This window comes from Cyphomyrmex costatus, unplaced genomic scaffold (genome assembly GCF_001594065.2).
Source record: "Cyphomyrmex costatus isolate MS0001 unplaced genomic scaffold, Ccosl1.0 scaffold76, whole genome shotgun sequence".
NCBI classification, from domain to species: domain Eukaryota; kingdom Metazoa; phylum Arthropoda; class Insecta; order Hymenoptera; family Formicidae; genus Cyphomyrmex; species Cyphomyrmex costatus.
This window is the reverse complement of record NW_017280333.1, coordinates 1,508,059-1,529,004: the sequence shown is the minus strand read 5'-3', so window position 1 is coordinate 1,529,004 and position 20,946 is coordinate 1,508,059. Positions and strand designations below refer to the sequence as shown.

At 30.7% G+C, this 20,946-nt stretch overlaps 4 protein-coding genes across 4 annotated transcripts; 1 reads left to right on the top strand and 3 right to left on the bottom strand.

Annotated features, from left to right (window-relative positions):
- Positions 1–937: 937 nt before the first annotated feature.
- On the bottom strand, positions 938–5,861 carry Nup133 (nuclear pore complex protein Nup133). The gene is made up of 5 exons (XM_018548991.1): positions 5,818–5,861; positions 5,605–5,722; positions 4,269–4,608; positions 1,277–4,112; positions 938–1,071 (listed from the first exon to the last, which is right to left on the bottom strand). The coding sequence occupies exons 2-5, from the start codon at positions 5,697–5,699 to the stop codon at positions 938–940; spliced, it is 3,405 nt and encodes a 1,134-aa protein (XP_018404493.1). The 5' UTR covers positions 5,700–5,722; positions 5,818–5,861.
- A 1,481-nt stretch (positions 5,862–7,342) lies between these two features.
- Positions 7,343–12,614, bottom strand: LOC108781066 (uncharacterized). The gene is made up of 8 exons (XM_018548937.1): positions 12,293–12,614; positions 11,242–11,525; positions 10,871–11,043; positions 10,414–10,596; positions 9,418–10,341; positions 8,494–9,366; positions 7,472–7,934; positions 7,343–7,392 (listed from the first exon to the last, which is right to left on the bottom strand). The coding sequence occupies exons 2-7, from the start codon at positions 11,495–11,497 to the stop codon at positions 7,590–7,592; spliced, it is 2,754 nt and encodes a 917-aa protein (XP_018404439.1). The 5' UTR covers positions 11,498–11,525; positions 12,293–12,614; the 3' UTR covers positions 7,343–7,392; positions 7,472–7,589.
- A 1,420-nt stretch (positions 12,615–14,034) lies between these two features.
- Positions 14,035–17,064, top strand: LOC108781117 (uncharacterized). The gene is made up of 5 exons (XM_018549010.1): positions 14,035–14,098; positions 14,612–14,837; positions 14,942–15,109; positions 15,909–16,727; positions 16,808–17,064. Exons 2-5 carry the CDS (start codon positions 14,649–14,651, stop codon positions 16,985–16,987), a joined length of 1,356 nt encoding a protein of 451 aa, XP_018404512.1. The 5' UTR covers positions 14,035–14,098; positions 14,612–14,648; the 3' UTR covers positions 16,988–17,064.
- A 91-nt stretch (positions 17,065–17,155) lies between these two features.
- Positions 17,156–20,790, bottom strand: LOC108781111 (uncharacterized). The gene is made up of 5 exons (XM_018548997.1): positions 20,556–20,790; positions 19,259–19,449; positions 18,957–19,145; positions 17,668–18,162; positions 17,156–17,252 (listed from the first exon to the last, which is right to left on the bottom strand). Exons 1-5 carry the CDS (start codon positions 20,661–20,663, stop codon positions 17,156–17,158), a joined length of 1,080 nt encoding a protein of 359 aa, XP_018404499.1. The 5' UTR covers positions 20,664–20,790.
- Positions 20,791–20,946: the final 156 nt, after the last annotated feature.

Here is a 20,946-nt window from a genome sequence, read left to right as displayed (position 1 = left end):
TATAGAAGAGAAACACGATCGACCGGACCGACTTATGTCAGGGCTGCAAAAGTACTAGAAATAGTATTAAAAATGGCGTTTGCAGGACGTTTGCGTTTGCGTTGGCGTTCGCCAATCATCTATTAAGCAGCCATTTGTAATACCAAGAAATCAGTTTAGAGAGAAAAAGCTTTACAAACTCCGATTAAATTAATCGGCCAATTAGTCCATTGGAATTGACCAATCGCATCTATTGTCAAAACTAATGCTGGATTCACACTGCATCCGATTTTCGTCGTACGACTCTGCAACCAATCAGAAAACAGGATTTTGCTTCGTATCGAAGATACGATTTTTCTGATGCTCCGTCGCTATATATTCCTATAATTTCAAGTTTTTTATATAATTTAATATAAAATTAAACTGCAAAATACCTAATTTCTGTATAGAAAGTACCCGTGGAAGCTTCAAGTTAATATGTTTTAAGCATTCACACAATTTTTTAACATCAATTTATAGTAGACGTAAAAGTAAGACAACAATAAATATAAATAATTATGAACGAATGAGAAATTTTAATGTGTCATGTAACAGTAATACTGATATAAATATTAATGAATAGTAGTAACATCAGCAATAGTAGTAATGTAGTATATATATATATATATATATAGTACTAGTATAATAGTAGTAATATATTACATTGTTGCCTTAGAACTTTATATTTATATGATAACAAATTTTTCTTTTAATACTGTTGAACATGACAAGACTCGTGAAACATTGACATTAGCAATAAATCAGGACACGGCAATAACTTGCAAATCTTTTGGCACCTCTGAAGAAAATACTTGTAAAAGCTTCAAAAGTATTCAAAGAAAAAAATGTTACCATATAAATATCTCTGAATCTTTCCTTTTGTACAAAAATATAATTACGATTGTATTCATTTTATATATTAATAGCTTCGATAAGCATATTCGTATATCAATTTTATAAGGAACTGGAAATTACTGGAAGTAGCAAGATCTCCGAGTTCTGGTTCCTTCAGAAGCATATCGATGTGTGGCAAAAATTCATCTACTTTTCCACCTAAAAATATTAAAAATGCAAACATTAATTTATAAAAATTTTGTTCCTTCAATGAATTATAATACTTATTAATGTTTTTTTTCTAATATAACTCTAAACTGACCTAATACTTAAAGAAATTCTTTAATTTCGACAAATTGAAACTTTTATTTATTTATAGATAATGTCAAATATTATTTGCAATTTAATCTTTTAATGTACTTACCCATAAAGTATGTAAGATCCATTAATTTAAAAAGTAGCATCTCCTGAACTTGTTGCTCAGGATTCTTTTCCACATTGTCCCACTGATTTCGCCGAGCCGCGCGCGCCCATATTTGTAATCTCAGCGATGATTTATCCTCTTCATGTTCTACATAATCGAGCAAATCAAGGGCCTTCTTGAAATCATACTCATTGGCGATGACATTGTCATTTGAAGTATACAGCATAATTAATTCTCTTGGTGTGAGCACTCGCAACTTCGTAATATCGTAGCCATATGTAGTGAGCACCTGTGTCGGTAGATCCTCCTGATAAGCTATGAGCGTTAATTCATTGTCAATCGTTTTCACACAATCTATCACTTTATCTTCCGATTCGTCCGACGCGAGCAGAGCCAGTTTGGCCAGCGATAGCATTGATTTTTTACGAGTGACTAGTTCGGATTCTTGAACCGCCAAAGTATGAAGCGTGTTAGCGGCGAATCGCAGCTCGTCAGTCAATGCAGCTTGCACCCAAGACAGAGTAGGATGCTCCGACAGCTTTTCTGTTAGCTCCGCGGTACCACCGCGTCTACATCTCTCAACCAGTTGACCTTGACGTCCGTCTTTTACATACCAAGAGAATAAGAAGCCAGCGAAATCTTGAACTGCAAATTTCTCGATGTATCCGTCTAATCGATTCTTATTGTCGGTTAATTCGCAGATCTGTACGAGAGAAGGAAAGTCACAATATTTCTCAGCAAGCATCGCGGCATTGTCATATTGTTCCTCCTTTATCAGCGGTTGTATCAAATTAGCTCGCTCTGTTTCGTATTGCTTTAAGAGAACCTCGTACTTTTCTGTACCACGAATGCTCTCTAAATGACATTTTCTCCCATCCAATATCAAGTCAATCAGACTGACCAATTGCTCATACAGTTCGTTCCTCACAGTGGAGTCGCCAGTTCCTGTTATTCCATGCTTGATCGTAATGCTCTGCATTGTATTGAGACAGTTTCTCAAGCCGTCCTTACCCGGTGCAGCCGTCCAAGGGAGATATTCTGTTGTCTCATTGGAAAACTTGGCAGGGACGAAGCGTTCAGCATTGTATTGACGATACTTTACCACCTCATACAATACAGTCAATAAAATGGTATTGACCTGCATGATGTATTGTCCAACTTGTTGCAAAGGTCTTTCGGATTGCGTGACTTCGTACGCTTTCTCTACCAATACTGGCAGGAATAGATGCACTGTGCTCACTTCACGATAGAATATATCGCAAACAGTAAGTTCATCAGAAACATGTGCTTCTTTCTGACTCAACGTTTGGTTCACAATTGCGTCTATGATCTCCGCATATCTATTTTGCAGACTGTACAATGTCAATGCCGCAACTATTTTCTCTGCGTATTCACCGAGCACGTGAGACGTGGACATAATAGTACCCCTGCATGTAACCGCACAGAACCTGTTCCACAAGTTATGCTCTTTTAAGAACATTATAAAGAGATCTAGTGCTTTTTGTTTACCCTCCAGCTGATGTGGTATTTGCATAGAAGTGACCGCGTTCATCGTTATCGATAGATCTCTATGTTGGGACCATCTCGGATCATTGGCCGGATAATCGTCAATTAGATCCTTCGCGACCTTTAAAACGAGCGTGTCGAGGGTAGCATTGATATCCATTACCGGATCTTCCTGCAGAGGGAACAGTTGAGAAAGAATCTCATTACTTTGTGCCTTATTTTGTCGAAGGCTGAGGAGAAAGGCAGCACGTAATTGCGTGACCGTATCAGAACTACAGTACATATCCTGCAACTCATCGTTACTTATAAGAGTGGAAAAGTTTTGGACCGTTTGATTCACTTTATAGGTGTAGTCCATACTCATGGTAGTGTCCGTATATCCGGTGTTGAAATCTTGTACTGCAAAGTCCACCGGTACAACAGACACGAGACCGATACTTTTTGTAAACAATACCGGAGTCGATGAGCATATAGCACCTCCAAGTATACCGTCCTCACTGCCTCTCACCAGATCGATCTTATCTTGTTCGACCTCAGATGCGGTGTTAACCACGAGTACATTATCCCGACTGTATATAATCGCCTCCCAACCGCACAATATGAAATGGTAAGAAGCTAGCCAAGACTCTATATCGTTGTGATAAAATATCGGATCGATTTTCACAGGTATGAACCATTTAAATGAGTTTGATAGTGTTGTGCCAACTAAAGGTAATAGTCCGAGTGCAAAATGAATTTGTATGGAAATATCAGCGCAATAGGCTGCCATTAAAAGGACTATTCCTTCTTCACACGTTTGCATATCAACGAACCATGTGCTCATGTTTTGAGGGCTCGATTCCCAAATTTTTCTTTGGAATGCCTGCTGAACGATATCAGTGATATCTTCATCAAATTCCATTTTCTCCTGCTCATTATGAGAAAAGAACCAATATTGCAGAGAAGATCCAGCAAGAATGAGAACTCTTGATCCTCTTTCGTTCAGTAATGTGCACGTAACTTTTACTAATTTAGTTTCTGTAACAGGCGATTGCGGTATCGCTCCAAAAATAAGGGAGGTCATTTTGCGACCTATACCACCGAGCCATCCTTGACTTGTTCGAAGCACTTGGCATGTAATATTGTTCTTTCCATTATTAAACTGTGGTTGTAAGAGTGCCACCGTACATGTAGTTGTGGCTAGAATGCACCCATGGCCTGGAACATGTATAAGACAATCTACTTCTTGTCCTGCAAGCTCAGCACTAGTCTCTACAGAAGATCCTTCGTGTGCCACACTTGTCCAGAAACGTACCACTCCTTCTGGTGAGACCGCCATGCAACTAGGAACCTATAAACAATATAAATTCTACATACATATACACATGATGCATGTACACATTCACTTACACACAAAAATTAATGTAATACACCAAAACAATTTGCTACCTATATTAATACATGAATATATTATAAATAAAATTATAGTAATTGAATTATTCATTACCTGGTGACCAGGCAGTACCCAGACTGCTATACAATTTGCTCTATGAGCTAGATCACTCTGAGGCAGCAACAATTCACGACATTGAGTTTTAAAAGTTCTCCTCTGCTTGGAGTCATGAATATTAGCTTTACATTGCCACACAAGTAATTTACGTCCATAGACAAGCCAGGCCCAACCATTCTCAGATATATTAACACTAACAGCTGTATTTCGATCTACAAATGTCAATGCCTCTGTAACCAGGACTGGCAATGGAGAACCAAAGTTTTCCACTATATGGCTCTGTGTCCTGCATATTACTTGTATAGATTGATTTGTACGTCCAGCTGCACTAGTTGTGCTAAAGATAAAATAAAATTCTATATTATAATGTTGTTACTAAAAATATAAAAGATAATATAATAAATTATGTTATAATCCCCCAATATCCAAAAAAAAAAATCAGAATTTTAGATTTGGCAATGACCATACAAATCTATTTTTATCGTTTTCAATTCATTGAGCATTAAAATATTGAGGGAAGTCTATTTACAAAAGAAACCTTTCCCAATCTACCATTTGTTGCAAAATTTTTGTTACAATTATATCATTATACCATATAAAGCAAAGTTTCAGCTTTAAGAATCTGTTCTTTTTTTTAATTATGATAATTTTTAACAGAGTTATGAGTAATCAAAATCAAAATGCTCCTTTACTTAACTCATGAATAACTCAGAAATAAAAAAATCATAAGAACATTTAAAAAAAAAAAAGATTTTGTAGGGAAAGCTTCAAGTTTTCACAATAGAGTCGAAAATTTTCGTTATTTTTTTTGGGCACATAAAAGATCCAAAGTGAAAAAAAAATTATTCATCTTTTACAGTTATGTAGTTTTTTTATATGTAAAAAATTACCAAGTTCACAGAAACTTAAAAAATGTAACAATCTTCAAAAAGTAGAGATTTCAAGCTTTAAAATCTTTTTTTTTAACTTAAATTTCATTTATTTTTAACAAAGATATTGTAAAGTATATTGATTTGTATAGTCATTTTCATGTCACTCTATGCTAACGATGTCACAGATTTCCTAACCTGAATAGTAATTAAATTCAACAATTGATATCTCGGTTCGCAGATTGCTTTCTTTCTACTAGATTCTTTCATGCAAAAACGCATCGAAAAGCCTAATTTTATTGATTTTTGAGCTGAGAGATGTTAAACTGTACAATTACTCTCTATACAAGTGTTTGTTGTCTTAATAATTTGGAGACATGGTAGTGTCTCGTTTATTTTATGTGACACAAAGGAGCATTCCTTATGCAATGAATTATTGTAATATTATATGCCAAGAAACTTACGAGCCATTTTTCTTTAGCGATTGAATGATTGACAATCGTTTCCTAGGCGAGGCTACAGTTTTTCCCAACGGACTCGTTATGTTTGAACGATCCATTTTCTTAAACCCTGAGTCAATAACTATTTCAAGAAAACATATATCCTTTTTACTAAATACGATGAAATCTGACGATTTTAGAGAATGTAATTTTCTACAATTGATTTACACTACTTACTTCGTGTATTTTAAAATTAGGTTAACCGGTGTAAATAAAGCCGGAAACATAATGGCTGCGTCAGCAGACTCAACAGATTTGTAACAGTTTTATGATTCGTCTCGCTGATTGGATTATACTTTTAGATCTAAAGGAATAGTCCTATTTCAGCAAAAAATCATAAAACAGTTGTAATGGCTCCAGCACACTGGACGCGGAAACGCTTGCCGCGCAGCAAAATGTGACACGGTAGCCAATGAACATGTTAGGAGCTGTCAGGAGCTGTAAGCTCATTGGCTACCGCGTTACATTTTACCGCGCGGCAAGCGTTTCCGCGTCCAGTGTGCCGGAGCCATAAAATTTCTCTCTCTCTATTGTAGATTCGGGTTAAGTAATAAATCTACTTTTAACTAAAACACTTATGAAGTAATAGATTAATATCACATTGTCTTGGCACAAATCTCACAATATGAAATATTTCATAAAATACGACATAAAAAAATATAAGTAAACGTGCAAAATAAATTATTATAAATTATTTCAAAAATTTTATTAATTGCTTACTATATTTTTACATTTAAGATTAGTAATAGTGACACTTGGTTATAAATTACAAAATGATTTATAAAATAAAATTATATCGACAATTATTGTATGTTTCTTCATAATTCAAGTTCATAAAATTCACAGTGGCTTCCAATCCAATAATAATATGTCTAGTTATCCATTAAATAGAAGCATATAAGTATTGAAAATTGACAAAATCTTGATAATCCTGTGGACAGAAATTAAATTTATCTAATCGGACATTTTAAATATTTATAAAATTGTTTGAATGACGAATGTTTCGAATGAGACTCCCAATTTTTATTACATATTCTCATAGGTACCTTGAGAGTTATTCAAAATATATAATAAATTATTTTTTATTAAGTACTTTTTAAGTTATTCGGCTTGAAAGTTATAAAGTACTGCCAGCATTAGCATTATCCAAGATACCCGATCAACGGTTACAATATCTTGAATATTGTTCAAAGTCATGACCTTGATAACATTTGTCAAGATCAAGATCAATAAAGTGTTTCTATAATTCTATTTTTGGAAAAATGAAATTAAAAGAAACAATCTTTTGAAAGTATTTAATTAAAAAATATTTTATTATAGTTCTTATCTAATGCACTGAAGTCAAAGAAAATCACTCGGCCTACCAATCATTTGTAATGGATTCTTTTTATGTGTGGTGGAGAAGAAAACGATTAGTTATTGTAATTGTCAACGATGAAGATGACTCAAAGCTAAGCCGAAATATTTGTTTTTATTATCGTTTATAACTTAAACTTGGACATATTTTTATAATTACGCAGTTAATTGATTATTCTGTCTTTTTTAAGGTAAAAAAAATTGAATTATTGAATATTAATATTAACATATTAAAATTATTTCTCTGAAAGACAGAGAAATAAATAGTGTTATAAAGGGAAAAGATGGGAACAAACGTATTTCTATTTTCTTATAAACGTGTGAATGCGTCCAATTATTATGCTTCCCTTGTGTGAGCCTGTGTTCGATTGTGAGATGCCCCCCCGTTGGTCTTTTCTATGAAAAGTGATATGCTAAATATTTCTTTTTATAATTTCAAAAAGCTAAGTTTCAGACAAAATTTAAAAAATCTTACAATTAAGGAATCCGTCAAAGACATCTGAGTTTTTGGATCATCCTGTATATCCATTGCCTTCTTTTCACTCCAAACGAAATATATATCGCCTTTTACATTTATTTCGTAGATGTATGTCTCATAGTGTCGTTAATGTAATAGGATCATCCTCATCGATTTGATAATCTAAAAAATCCATCCGAATTTGCTGATGCTTCTGCTTATGTGCTTTGAGCGAGCTGGGCTGTGTAAAAGTTCTTTGACAAATGTCGCAAACATATGGTCGCTCGCCTGAATGCGTACGCTCGTGTCGAATAATGTGGCTCTGATGATGAAACCTTTTACCGCAAACACGACATACATACGGACGTTCGTTCGTATGCGTTCTACTGTGAGTCTTCAGGTCGTATTTTTTAAAGAAAGACTTGCCGCAATGCAGACAAACATGATTTCGCTGCTTTAAATGGTCCCTTTTTACATGATCCTATACAAGATACATGTCATATTTATAATATATACATACAGGAGCGATCCATCTTATGTCAAGCTTAAAAATTATGTATACAAGAACAATGTATTTAAATAAAAATTTCAAATAAGAAATGTTTAATACAAAGTTTCTTATAAGACTTTGATTATACAACAATTAGGAAATAAGGACCTCATGGTCAAGCTAAAGCTTTAGTGTTGAAATAATTTTTTTTATGTCAATTTATATACTACATATATGTAGTTTTTCTTAAACTCCGCGCCGAAATTATTTTCGGTCTTGAAACACAATCCGATTAAAATACTGTAGTAATATCACAATTGACTAGCAATTTAATAATTTGATGCTCAATCAGGCATCCTATTAGAAAGATGTTAATGTGTTGAAAAACTATAAATAAAAAATTTAGTAAAGTAAAACTTGTTTAGTTTTCGAAGAAGATATTTTAGAATTAGTATAATTTGTTTCAGATAGAAGTATTTCCAAAATTTCAAGATCATTATCTCTTGTAGTAATATAAGACTAATGTTACTTTATAAACTGATAGACTTACGTTTACTTGTGACAAGGTGCTGTAGACTTTCGGACAAATCTCGCAGACAAACTTTTGTGAATCTGAAGTATGATTGTTTGCAATATGTTTGTTCAAAGTAGATTTCCAAGCGAAGGACACTCCACAATTTTTACAATGAAACTTTTGTTGATCGGTAAAATGTATTCCAATATGTTGTTTATAATTGTATGTTGTTGAAAATGCCTTCTTGCATACTAAGCATTGGAACTTTCTTGAAATTATTTTTGATTTTTTCGATTCTTCTGATGCTCTAATATTTTTACTACTTGCACTTTTAGTAGTCGTTACGTCTGTAGGCGTATGGTTGCTATTGTCTATATATTCTTTAATATTCTTTATGTCTTTGTTACTATTCATATTTTCCTCTACTAGTACATTATCCTCGACACATGTGAATAAGTTTGATTTATTTTTAGAACAATCAGCTCTTTTACTATTATTTTGCAAAATGTTTGAACAGTCTTTGAAGTTATTAGCTTGTATGAAATCTTGATTTACTTCCTGTTCAGCCTGAGAATCTTGCAATAGTTCCAACAGCTGTTCACCATCATTTTGAATCAAACGTACCATCGAAAGTTCCTTGTATCCTGAGGATTCTGTGCCAATATCGGCAACCTCCACAAATTCTAAAAATTTTTCATTACAATTTTCATAATTCAGTCTTTCAAACGCTTCAAGATTAATTTCGACGTATTTATCAAAATCAACATGTGTTTCGTTTTCCAATAATTCCATGTTTCCAAAATTGTAGATCTGATTTTTCTTTTGCGTATTACTTACACATTCATTTTCTTTTACATTTTGTTTGAAATGTTCAGATACATCATGGCTTAAGATAGCATAATTTTTTTCCTCTCTATAAAAATCAAATTGTGTATAATTAAATTCGTTATTTATATCAACAAGATCATCCAGAGCTTGTTGATGCTCTATTTGATCGACCTTCTCACTTCCTTTTAGATTCGAATGGACTTTTTGACTATCTCTAAAAATATTTGGTGGACATTCTATTGTATCTTCCACATCCTTTGTGCACGGAGTGTCCTGCATTTTTTCTACTAAACTGCTTATTATGAATTCATAAAATTGCTCACCAGTCTCTGTTTGTACTAAATGCAACATTGGTTCTTCGTTATTTAACACTGTGTTATTGGCATTACTAAAATTTTCTAAATTTTCCTCTGCATTCTGTATAGCAGATTTGGAAGTATATATTATTTCATTAGCAGTATTATTTTCAGAATGACAAGACTTCAGACCGGTTAAGCTAATATTATTATTACAGTGCCGAGGTTCATCAAGTTTTAACATTCCTGAATTAGAGAGCTCTATATACAACTGATTGTCATTATCACTTAATGATTTATTACATTTTTTATTTTCACTAATAACCCCTTTGCTTATTTGTTTACGCAGAACTTTTTGGTCCATTAAAACTTCATTGGAATTATAAATAGGAAAATTTGTTTCCATATTTAACGATTTTTTGACGTTGCTTAGGGAAGATTCTTTACAAGTTCCTCGAGATATACATATATGTGAATTGCTTGATTTCACAATGTATTCATTATTTTGAACTTTTGATTCAGCATTAAATTCTCTATCTTGAGATAGGACGGTGGAATTATTCTTATCTAATTGATGTAAATAAGTTATACTGTCTTTAAATGGGATTTGTTCATGATTATTGACTATATCTTGAGAAGAATTTGAAATAGTATTATTTATTGATAAATTAGTAGATCCAAGTCTTTCCTCAACTTTGACATAATGATCTTGCGGCAATATACTTGTACTCTCATTTTCTGCTAAATTACTTTCACCAAACTTTTCATACACTTTATGTTAGACATTTATATTTATGTTATAATAACTAAATCTAAAAAATCAGGTATTTACCTGCTTAGACGTGACATAAATAATAGTCTCGAATAAACACGCTTTGCTATCCACATCAATATCGCGTTGATCGGAAATCACCTCATTTTTTACATCTGAGTCTGTAGTAGTACTCTGGTTAATATATTTTGGCTCTATACAAGATGTTTCAAGAATTCTATTTTTCATGTTATTATCTATTGTCTGAAAAATCCATAATAATAATACATAATTATAATATATAAACATTGGATTATTTAATGGAAAAGTTTTGTAATATTACACAATTTTTTAAATACACATAAATTTAATAATTATTTCTTGTAACTACACTAACAACTCAATTAATGCTCTCGGAATATTTTCCACGTTTGAAAAAAAATTACTTTTGAAGAAATACAGTCAAAAAATACGACCAAAATTTCCTTTCAAAAAAAATTTGAAAATTTAATCAATGTACTTAATAATGATTTAATACCTTGTTTTTTTTCAATCCATGACTGTTGATTTGTGATTTATCGCTAATACTAGGATTATAATACTGCTGCATAACTTCCTTTGATATCCCATGTATCATTTGTTTGTGCCTTGCTAATGAAGACATTTGTGTGAAATTCTTATCACAAATTGAACATGAATACGGTTTAATTCCTGCATATGAAATAAATAAAGAAATACTCAAGCTGATATTCATATATAGTCAATTTTTATTATTTAATACTCTTATTTTAATACTTATTATTTAATACTATCTTAAGTACAGTCTTAATGTCATGATTAAAAATGAAAAACTAAAGTGAACAATTATCTTTACTTACATTTAACTATATTTGTTATATTATATCTTACCTGTATGCATTCTACAGTGTCTTATAAGATTCGATATATGACTAAACTTCCTCCCACAGATCTCACAAATATAAAAATTTGTTCCTAAATGAATGTTCAAATGAGTGCGCAGGTCTGCTTTGCGAAAGAAACCCTTTCCACATATCTGGCATATTTGGGATCTTTCTCCTAGATGTAAACTCCGATGATGATAATCCAATTGTGAAGCACGATCAAAGGTTGAATCGCATTGGAGACACTTAAATGTTTTCAACATGTTGTGGCACACACCTCTTGTAATTCTACTGTTAATAACAAATGAAATTCGTTTAATATTTCTCTGTACAATAACTAAGCGTTTTCTAGAAAGATGTAAAGTATCATAATAAAGCATTTACTTGGATATATATTGACTTCATTCAACATATATTCAAGTGAATGTATTTGTAATAGAGAAAAGAAAACTTTGCAACTGTTGTAAAATTCTTTAATTCTTCGTGATAAATTTTTATATCAGACCCATGTTTTTCAACTTTGTACTCAAAAATTTTTAGGTCAATGATTATAAATTAGAAGTTAAAATTATAAAATCTAAAATAACCGATACAATATGGCAAACATATAACTCAAAAAGTTTTTGGTAAAATATTCATTTATAAAAAAATTATTTAATGACAAACAGGCTTCAATAGCAACCTCAGATTCAGATATCTAAATCTAGATACATCGATCTCTCTCTCTCTCAATATCAATAAATATTTAATCAATTCAAAAATTACTTACATTCAGCCTGAATAAATATGGAATAATAAATAGATATTTGATAAAATTCAATATATATTCAAATGTAATACACATTTATTCAGTGCAAATATAGATATTTTTTGAAATAATGAAATATATTTATTATTTCAATTAACTCTCTGATCACAAGATTTTGTGACAAAATAATACAGGAACAGTGAAAATACATTATCATGTACTTCTATTAGATATTAACATACCTAGTACACTGCTCCTATTAATTGTGTAATTAAAATGAGATCAAAATTACAAAAATAAGCAAACTCACTAATAGCAAATTTGTTTGGATGTACTCAGTGTACACTTCTGATATAAATAATCCGGGTCCTCGATGACGAAGTAAACTTAGCTAAGCTTGCTAGGCACAATCAAAGCCAGCAACGCTTTTCAAAAATGATGATGCGACACTCGAGACGAGACGAAACAGGTCTGTCTCACTCAAGTGATCTCTCAAGACTTCTCAGTGCACACTAAGATCTGAGCACAAGATTACCGTAACACATTAAGGCCTTCTGGATAGTTAACAAGATTATTTTTGACTTGCTTACAAACGATAAGATTACTTACTTTTGCTTATGTAGCACGTGGTAGCACGCTATCAAGAGATATAGCGATGTCTATCAATTCTAACGTCATACACCAAAGCTTGTGCGTTGCTTACGTTTTCTAATACTCTAACTACATCTATCATAATGATATGATCGTAAGGTGTTAAGGCAATCCTGTGCTCAGATTCACGCATATTAAAACTATTGCACACAAAATACAAATATAAAGATGTGTAAACTCCTACATAGCTATGTAATTAAAGCTGATTAAAATCAGCGACACGATTATTGTTTTTCTGCTGAAGTCAGGAAGTGCTAGCTGGAATCTGGATTAGAATCTTGCCATATTAGCTGTGGTCAGTGTTACCAACTCTTTGATGATAAATATGATACAAAATTGGGGAAATTATGCTTTTTCAAAAAAAATCTGATGTGAATAAAAAGGATGTTATCAAAACAAATAAATATTTTCTTAAAATTTATATTAAAATATTAAAAATATTTTAATAAAAATATAATTTTTTATTAATAACAATTGCATATCCATACTTATAAGAATATGTAGCGTCATGTTTATGTTTAGTTTATGATTATGTAGGATTCACACTGCGTATGACATCCGACGAATGTGCGACATCCAATAGGACATCTTGTTTTCTAGATATATACGACCATGGTCGACCATGTATACGACAAGCATCATCGTATGACAAAATATTTAGCTATATGGGCCTTCAATAATGTAGGATTCACACTGCGTACGACATCCGACGTACGACGGTACGATATCCAATAGCAGAGCTTGTTACAAAATATTGTTAGCTATATATCAAGAAAACAAGCTCTCCTATTGGATATCGGTCGTCGTACGTCGGATGTCGGACGCAGTGTGAATCCTACATTAGCCGTAAGTCACAAATCATAAGTCATAAGCTAGAAATGAACCAATCACAGTCGTCAATTTTTAGTTTCTTACTTCCGATTTATGACTTATGGCTTATTGTAGAAGGCCCATCATGGTCAAAGTTACCATGAGGCCCATTATGGCTTATTGTAGAAGACCCAATATATTTAGAAAACAAGCTCTGCTATTGGATATCGTACCGTATGTACGTAGTGTGAATCTTGCATAATTTCGCAACATGACAAGTTGCACATGACATTTCAACCGGTTGAAGTCTCGCCGGTGACTATGATGCTGATTGGTCATATCGTGCCAACGTTCTGTCTGCAGAAGCCATAATAGTTAAAAATTAAAGTCCCTATATTATAGGGATTCTATTAAAAGTATGGGAGTTTTCGATCTCTGGTTCTACAAATTGGTACTATTCGAACGTTTGTCGGTTTTGATTTTGAAAGTAAACCAAAGTAAACAACGATTTAAAGTCCGCTTGAGTCTGGTGACGCATGATTTGTGTATTTAACGTCTGAAAATTCTGTGATTTACACGTAAATATTGTTGCTTGTTTGAAGTAATTATTGCCCTACGTTATTTATTTCAATTAAATAATAAATAACACATCAAGGTAAAATAATTATCACAATAGAATAAATGTAATAAGTTTAATTTTGAAGAATGAGGATATAGATTGTTTCTACGTGCTAATCTAAGTCTAATTGCATTGTGCATTTGATGCGGGGGTATTAACTAATACCTATCTATATTGAATTATCTTAATTTTGGGGATATGCGTAACGTGTATTTAATTATTTATTTTGATGCGTATACATCAATTTAGTACGTCATTTTTAAATTAAAAAATATATTTATATAATTAATATAATTAAAAAATACATTTAAATTGCTGAAATTAAGATAATTCAATAGAAAGTTATCAAATGTTCAGTAAGTCAACATATTAATACGAATATGAACATATTATGTTTCAATACAATTATTTAAATCATATATATATATGTATATATGTCTATTCCATTCATAAATACTCCAAGTTTCTTCATTAATAAAATTATACTCCTTTATGAAATATATGTTAACTTGGGATTTTGTATTTATGCTAATTGATTTTCATTTGCAGAAGCTTTTTATAACAATTAGTTTTGATCGTCAATATCATGGGTAATTATGCAAGTAAATTATTATTTTACACTAATGAAAGTCAAAAGGAATGCAATGAACCTGAAATGGTTGTACAGCAAGCAACTGTAGAAGATAATAGTATATGCACACCAATATTATCTGAAAAAAGAGTACTGGGTGATCCACGTTCAGTTTCAGCAGGAATTAAAAGAACCCCTATTGAAGTATAAATTCTATTAATTTAATATAGAAAAAAAATTTATGAATTATATATTTTCCTAATTTGTATATTCTCTTTGACATTTAATATATCTTAATATTTTAATAGATTAAATGTACTTCAATTGGGGAAAATAAAAAACCACCAAGTGCAATGCCTAAATACTTGCAGAAAAAGCAGTATCTTGAAGCAGATATGTATGTAGTGATGCAACCACTAACGCCTAAAAAACGTGTTGTATTAAAATCAATGGACAGTGATGAACAGTCAGATTCTGTATGTTATTTAATATTTAACTCCCTTATAAATTTTTCTTCCATATATAAATAATTGAATTTACAGTACGTTTGATTTAAATGTACATAATCTGATATTTTTTTAAATAACAATGTTATTAAGATTTGTATAACTTAAACAAAGTGTTCTAAGTTCTTTTTTTAAATATTTTATCTTTTTAAAAATAAGTAATGAAAAGGCTCAACGTGTATAAAACAATACAAATAAGAAAAAGGACACAGAGCCAAATATCGATCCGATCGGAGTCGAAACGTCTGGAAATTTTATATGTATATATTTTGTTTTTTTAAATTATACGTACGTTAAACATATTTGGCTCTGTGCCCTTTTTCTTATTTGTATTGTTTTATCTTTTTAAATAGAACAATATATTTTATTATAGTTTTGTAAGATGATTTAAAAATTACACTTACACATTATTGAATTCATTACAAATATCTTACGAAACTAATAAAATAGATATATTATTTAAAGATACAATAAGATTATTATTTAAAGATTAAAAAAATTATTTAAGATTTTGTGCATATATATAATTGTAAGTTATATAGATTTTCTTTAATACAATTTTTTTTATAATTCTACTTTTAAAAAGTACTCTTAAGCACTACTTGGTTGGATTTTCAGAGTCAATCTAATCTTTCTATAATATAATATTATTTAATAAGCAAAATAAGGATTTTATACATATCTTATACAAATATAAAACATGTTTAACATTCTACTTTATTTGTACATTTAAAAAAATAAAAATTATTTATAATATGTATTTTTACAGTTTGAGGTACAGAATTCGACAACAAACGTTAATATTACAAGGAGTTCAAAAGTAATTACACCAATAGATAAGGAACGCTTTATAATTTTAGGATTAGATCCTAGATCTCCAGCTGCAGATTTTGACAGAACTCCTATTTTAATGCCAAAATCTCTCGCGTTGATAAAGGCACGATCACAAGAAAATTTGAGTCGTAGAGGCAGTTATGAAACGGATGTTTACAATCCGAAAAATTCTCGTCAGAAGATCGATACAGCGATTAATATCCTGGAAACACGATTATCTGATACAGCTTTGGAAAGTCTGAAAGTATTAGATACAGAGAAACAGGATGGAGTACATGGCACATCTGTGTACAATTCTAATTTAAGTATCTCCAAAAGTGAAAAGGAAATTACAGTTATTAAGAACCCGAAATATATGAGTGAAGAGATATCGTTAATCTCGGACGAACAGATAGCTACTCTTTATAATGAAGAAGACAAAGACGAGACAGAAAAACAGGATTGTGAAAATATTAAATCTAGTACAAAGATAAGAAATGATGATAAAATTAAATTGTGGCATGATTCATTGTCTCCAGAGAAAAGTATATCGGGTAAGAAGGATGAGAAAGAATTATTGCCAAAAAAAGTTTCAAGAGACGATGTAATTATAACGTTTGATAAATATACCACGATTAGTACTTCTTTAAAGCCAACGAAGACAGATTTTCGGAAGAAGGGAGACACAAAAGGAAAAAAAAAGAATACTAAAATAGATGTTAATGAAGAAAAGGTTTTTACTCCTGAGAACAAACAGGAAATTGAAACTTATGAGGTAATTTATACGATATTATAGTATATACTATTTACACATATACAAAATTATATATTTGCAAATAATTCATATTTTTTTAGAATCGTACACCTCTTGGCAATCGATCTAATAATAACCAAATAAAAAAAAAACCGCAACAATTATTGAAAAGCATGACTACATCTATCGAAGCACAAGAGAATACGCCACCATCTAAGACGTATAATAGAAAGACTAGAAATGGAACTCAATGGGATCCGAATTCCACGGTCCTTATTTAATTAAAGTATTTAGATTAGCTGATTTATTTTATGCTTAGGACTAGAATAGAAATGGTATTATAATAAGTGAACTTGTCATTAACTAGTAAAATGACGTTTAATATACTCATTTTGAATAAATAAATTGTAAAATAAATTACCCAAATAAACATTTCATAATATCAATATTTATTTATCATGTTTTTGCATTATTGTACGAATTTGAGTTTTTACCGCTTGAATCGAAGATTGAAGATCTTTGCTGGATTGTATCAAAGATATTACACTGAAAAATACATTTGAAGCAAATTAGAATTATGTATTAAAATATTATAAATTAACAAGTTTGCAATATATAAGATATCTCAAAAAATTTTCGAGAAATCTTAATGATTTATTTAAAATGGGAGACATTCTTTATATTAAAATTCTTTAAAGCCGAAAATTTTGTAAAATGATTTCTCTGATCTCTCTATTTTCAATTTTCCTGACAATTTCCTGATTTCTAATTTCGTAATAACCCAGGGAGTCTATTCTTGAAAAGAAACGTATACGAAAAATTAGGAAAATACTATAGTATACGTAACGAATATTATAGTATTTCCCTAGACTTTCGTATACGTTTCTTTTCAAGAATAGAGCCCCTGCTATATTTCGAAGCTGCAAGCTATTTTGAAACTTTCCTGTACATGCATACATACCTTGGATTTTTTATAACTATCTTCTTTTTTTCATTATTAGACTTTTCCAATAACTTGATTGTGATTTTATTTTCTACTTTCTTTGCATTACAGAATACATTCGTTTTCTCGGTGAAATTTGATCGCGCAATATTTCTAGTATCTATCAATCGTGGTCGAACAACTTTAATTTTATCAATACAACGTATTCTGTAATTTTTCTTTTTTTGTACATTCGAATCTAGATTTTTATTAGCTTGTTGGCTCCCTGTTTGCATCATTGCCTCGGTTAATTGATATGGTACCGAATAAGATTCTGAACTAGATACGATGCCGCTATTACAGTTATTTTTCCAATTTATTGGTAAGCAAGATTCGGACACAGGTCGTAGATCTGTGTTTGGAATTATAGAATCATTACAAATAGAAGACAACGTTTCTCCAGGATAGAAATGTTTAATCCGTTCTTCGGTGAGGGGCAAAGCAGGAGTTCTCTTTTTTCTATGATATTGTTCTCTGCAAGTAAATATTTAATATATCTACCTGTTTAACATTAAGATTATGTTTCTAATATGTAACTACCAACATAACAAAACGTTTCTTGGTATAGAAACATTTTATTATTTGGGTAGTTACATATTAGACACAATCTTAGATAATATTAGATAGATAAATATATTACGACTCAGTGAGTTAAAAAAAAAATGTTAACAATATATTAAACTTGAGTACAACATTGCTGGCATCAATTTTGTATTAATAAGCATTGAGTAAGCATTAAGATGATTACAATAGATTTGCACATTTTCAACAGGAATTTTTATCTTGTAATCGTTTAAATAAAATATACTGTTTAAATAATTACAAAACGCAGATTCTGTTTAATTTGCAGAAACTACAATCTGCTATCATATTCCGTTAGCAGAGTTTGTCTGTTACATTTCTGCTAACATTCTGTTAATAAAATTTTCAGTAGACACTTGCCAAAATCCATTAACATGTATGACTTTCTGGATAGTCTTTAACATATCTTGTTTATATGAAGTATTTAAATTCATATGTAACATTTATCTTCCTCCAGCAATGTTAGACTTTAGAGAAAAAGTTGATTTTTTATTGTAATTCTAATTTTTTATAATATTGTAATAAGAATTCGTTAGTTTTTATAAATATGTAAGTTTTTTCAAATTTGTATACAATCCGCAATATTATAGAAATATGCATTGAAATTTGAAAACCCAAAAGCTACGGATGAAAGGTGAAAACTACATTGCCAACGGAGAATTAAAAATAACAATATTTAAACATACCTTGGAATAAATTTGTCTACTTTCGGATTTATCAACTCCTGTTGAGTTCTTTTTATCTGCGTCGCTACATCCTTACGGCGTTGTATAAGTTTTGCTTTTGTCTCCTCTAGAGTTTCTAATTCAGGAGCATAACAAACGTGTAGACATCCACCGAAGAAATTTTTATTATCTATTAAACGCTTTGCTATTCTGCAAGAAATGTGATTTAAATAAATATTAGATTTTATTCTTAGATTAATTTATTCATAGATTCTTGTATATAATAAATGCCATCTTTTTAGAACAAAACAATAAATATATACCTCGCACTCTGAATATGTGTGTAATGTACATGGTATGTCTCTGTAAATTTTTCTGAAGGATATTCAGTTACCAACTGAACTTCTTTCAAATTTCCATAGGGATAAACGAGTTTTTTCACCTCTTCTACTAATTGCAGTTGTGGTACTCCACATATTAACAAATGCTGTGATTCATCATTAACTGTGTAAACCTATTACACAGAACTAATTTGTCAAGGAAATATGCGAGTGATCGTTTTCTATTATATGTGGTTCTTCAAATTGATATAAGATATAAAAAATATAATTTAAAACATAATCGAATTAAAACACTTTTTTTTTACATTTAAAGCAATCGTTATAAAATGTACAAATTAAATATAACATCAATACATTTTGATTAACTGTTAATTTCGAAGATTAATTATTGGAAATAGTTATTGTGTGCTTTCTTTTGACATAAATAGATATTTTACAACAAGAATTATTAGTATTACATAATGAATCATTTCATCCTTATTACTTGTCAATATTAAACAACAAAGTAATGATTTACTATGTTGTTGCCATCTGTATTTCTTGTTGAAAAACACTCATTGTTGATAATAAAGACATATTGTAACACAATTGAAGATAAATCAAATACGAAATGCTAATAATGAGACAACATTGGATGTACATATATTTCCTTAAAAATAAAATAGTTCATGATAGAAACAATTATTGTTTTAATTGCAGTTGTAGATAAATATCTCAAAATGTTAATACACAATATGCTATCAATTATAATAAATTTAAGTAGAATATTGGTAGCAGATTATATCAACTATATCTGCATCAAGTTTATGTTTTAGCAGTAAAGTCTACCGACACAATTTGACAGTAGGTTGCTAGCAAAAACTAGGTATTATCAATTATTTTGTAGTCGTAATTAAATCATTGAAACAAAATTTTTTTTCAATCAATAGGTCTGTTTGCATTGCTTGAAATTTCAAAAAGTTTTGAGTGAAAAATTAGAATGAAAACTTAAAATGAAATAGACACATATTTGGGAATCAAAAAAAAGAAAGCAAAGATATAGGATACAAAATGTCTAAGCCATGTATATTCTGTTATAGTAAATAGTACTATGATGATCCAAACTAATAAGATTTATAGAAGATATTTTGCCAAGTCTGTTGAAAACAGATTTGGTTACCCCTAAATGTAAAAAAAATATATATTTCTTTAATCTATGTAAAACGACAAATTAATTCTGATTAAAGATAAGTAAAATAAAAATTAGACTTTATTGTAGGATACAAGTCTTCAATACTACCTTGACTGCTGTCAATTTTCTTCCTTGTCTATAAAGTGGTCTACTTTGACATAATTTTTGCTGCGCATGATGCGGCATGTGTATCATTGTACACTTTTCCTCTGACATAATAAGACAGTATTTTTGTCACTTTCAACAACGATAAAAAAATGACAACAAAAGAAACTAAAAAATATTAAGAAATGACGTTCAATAGTACTAAGGACCCTTTTACCAAACCCTGAGTATATTCGGGTTTCACATCAACTCCGATTAATCAATGATTATATAGGTTTGTTCTTTATTTCTAAATTCTCTGAAACACAGCAATTGGCTACACATTCCAGGATCGCCAATACGAGTCGTGTTCTAGCACTGTAGAAGTGTAGACACAGGGCTAAAAGAAAAAGTT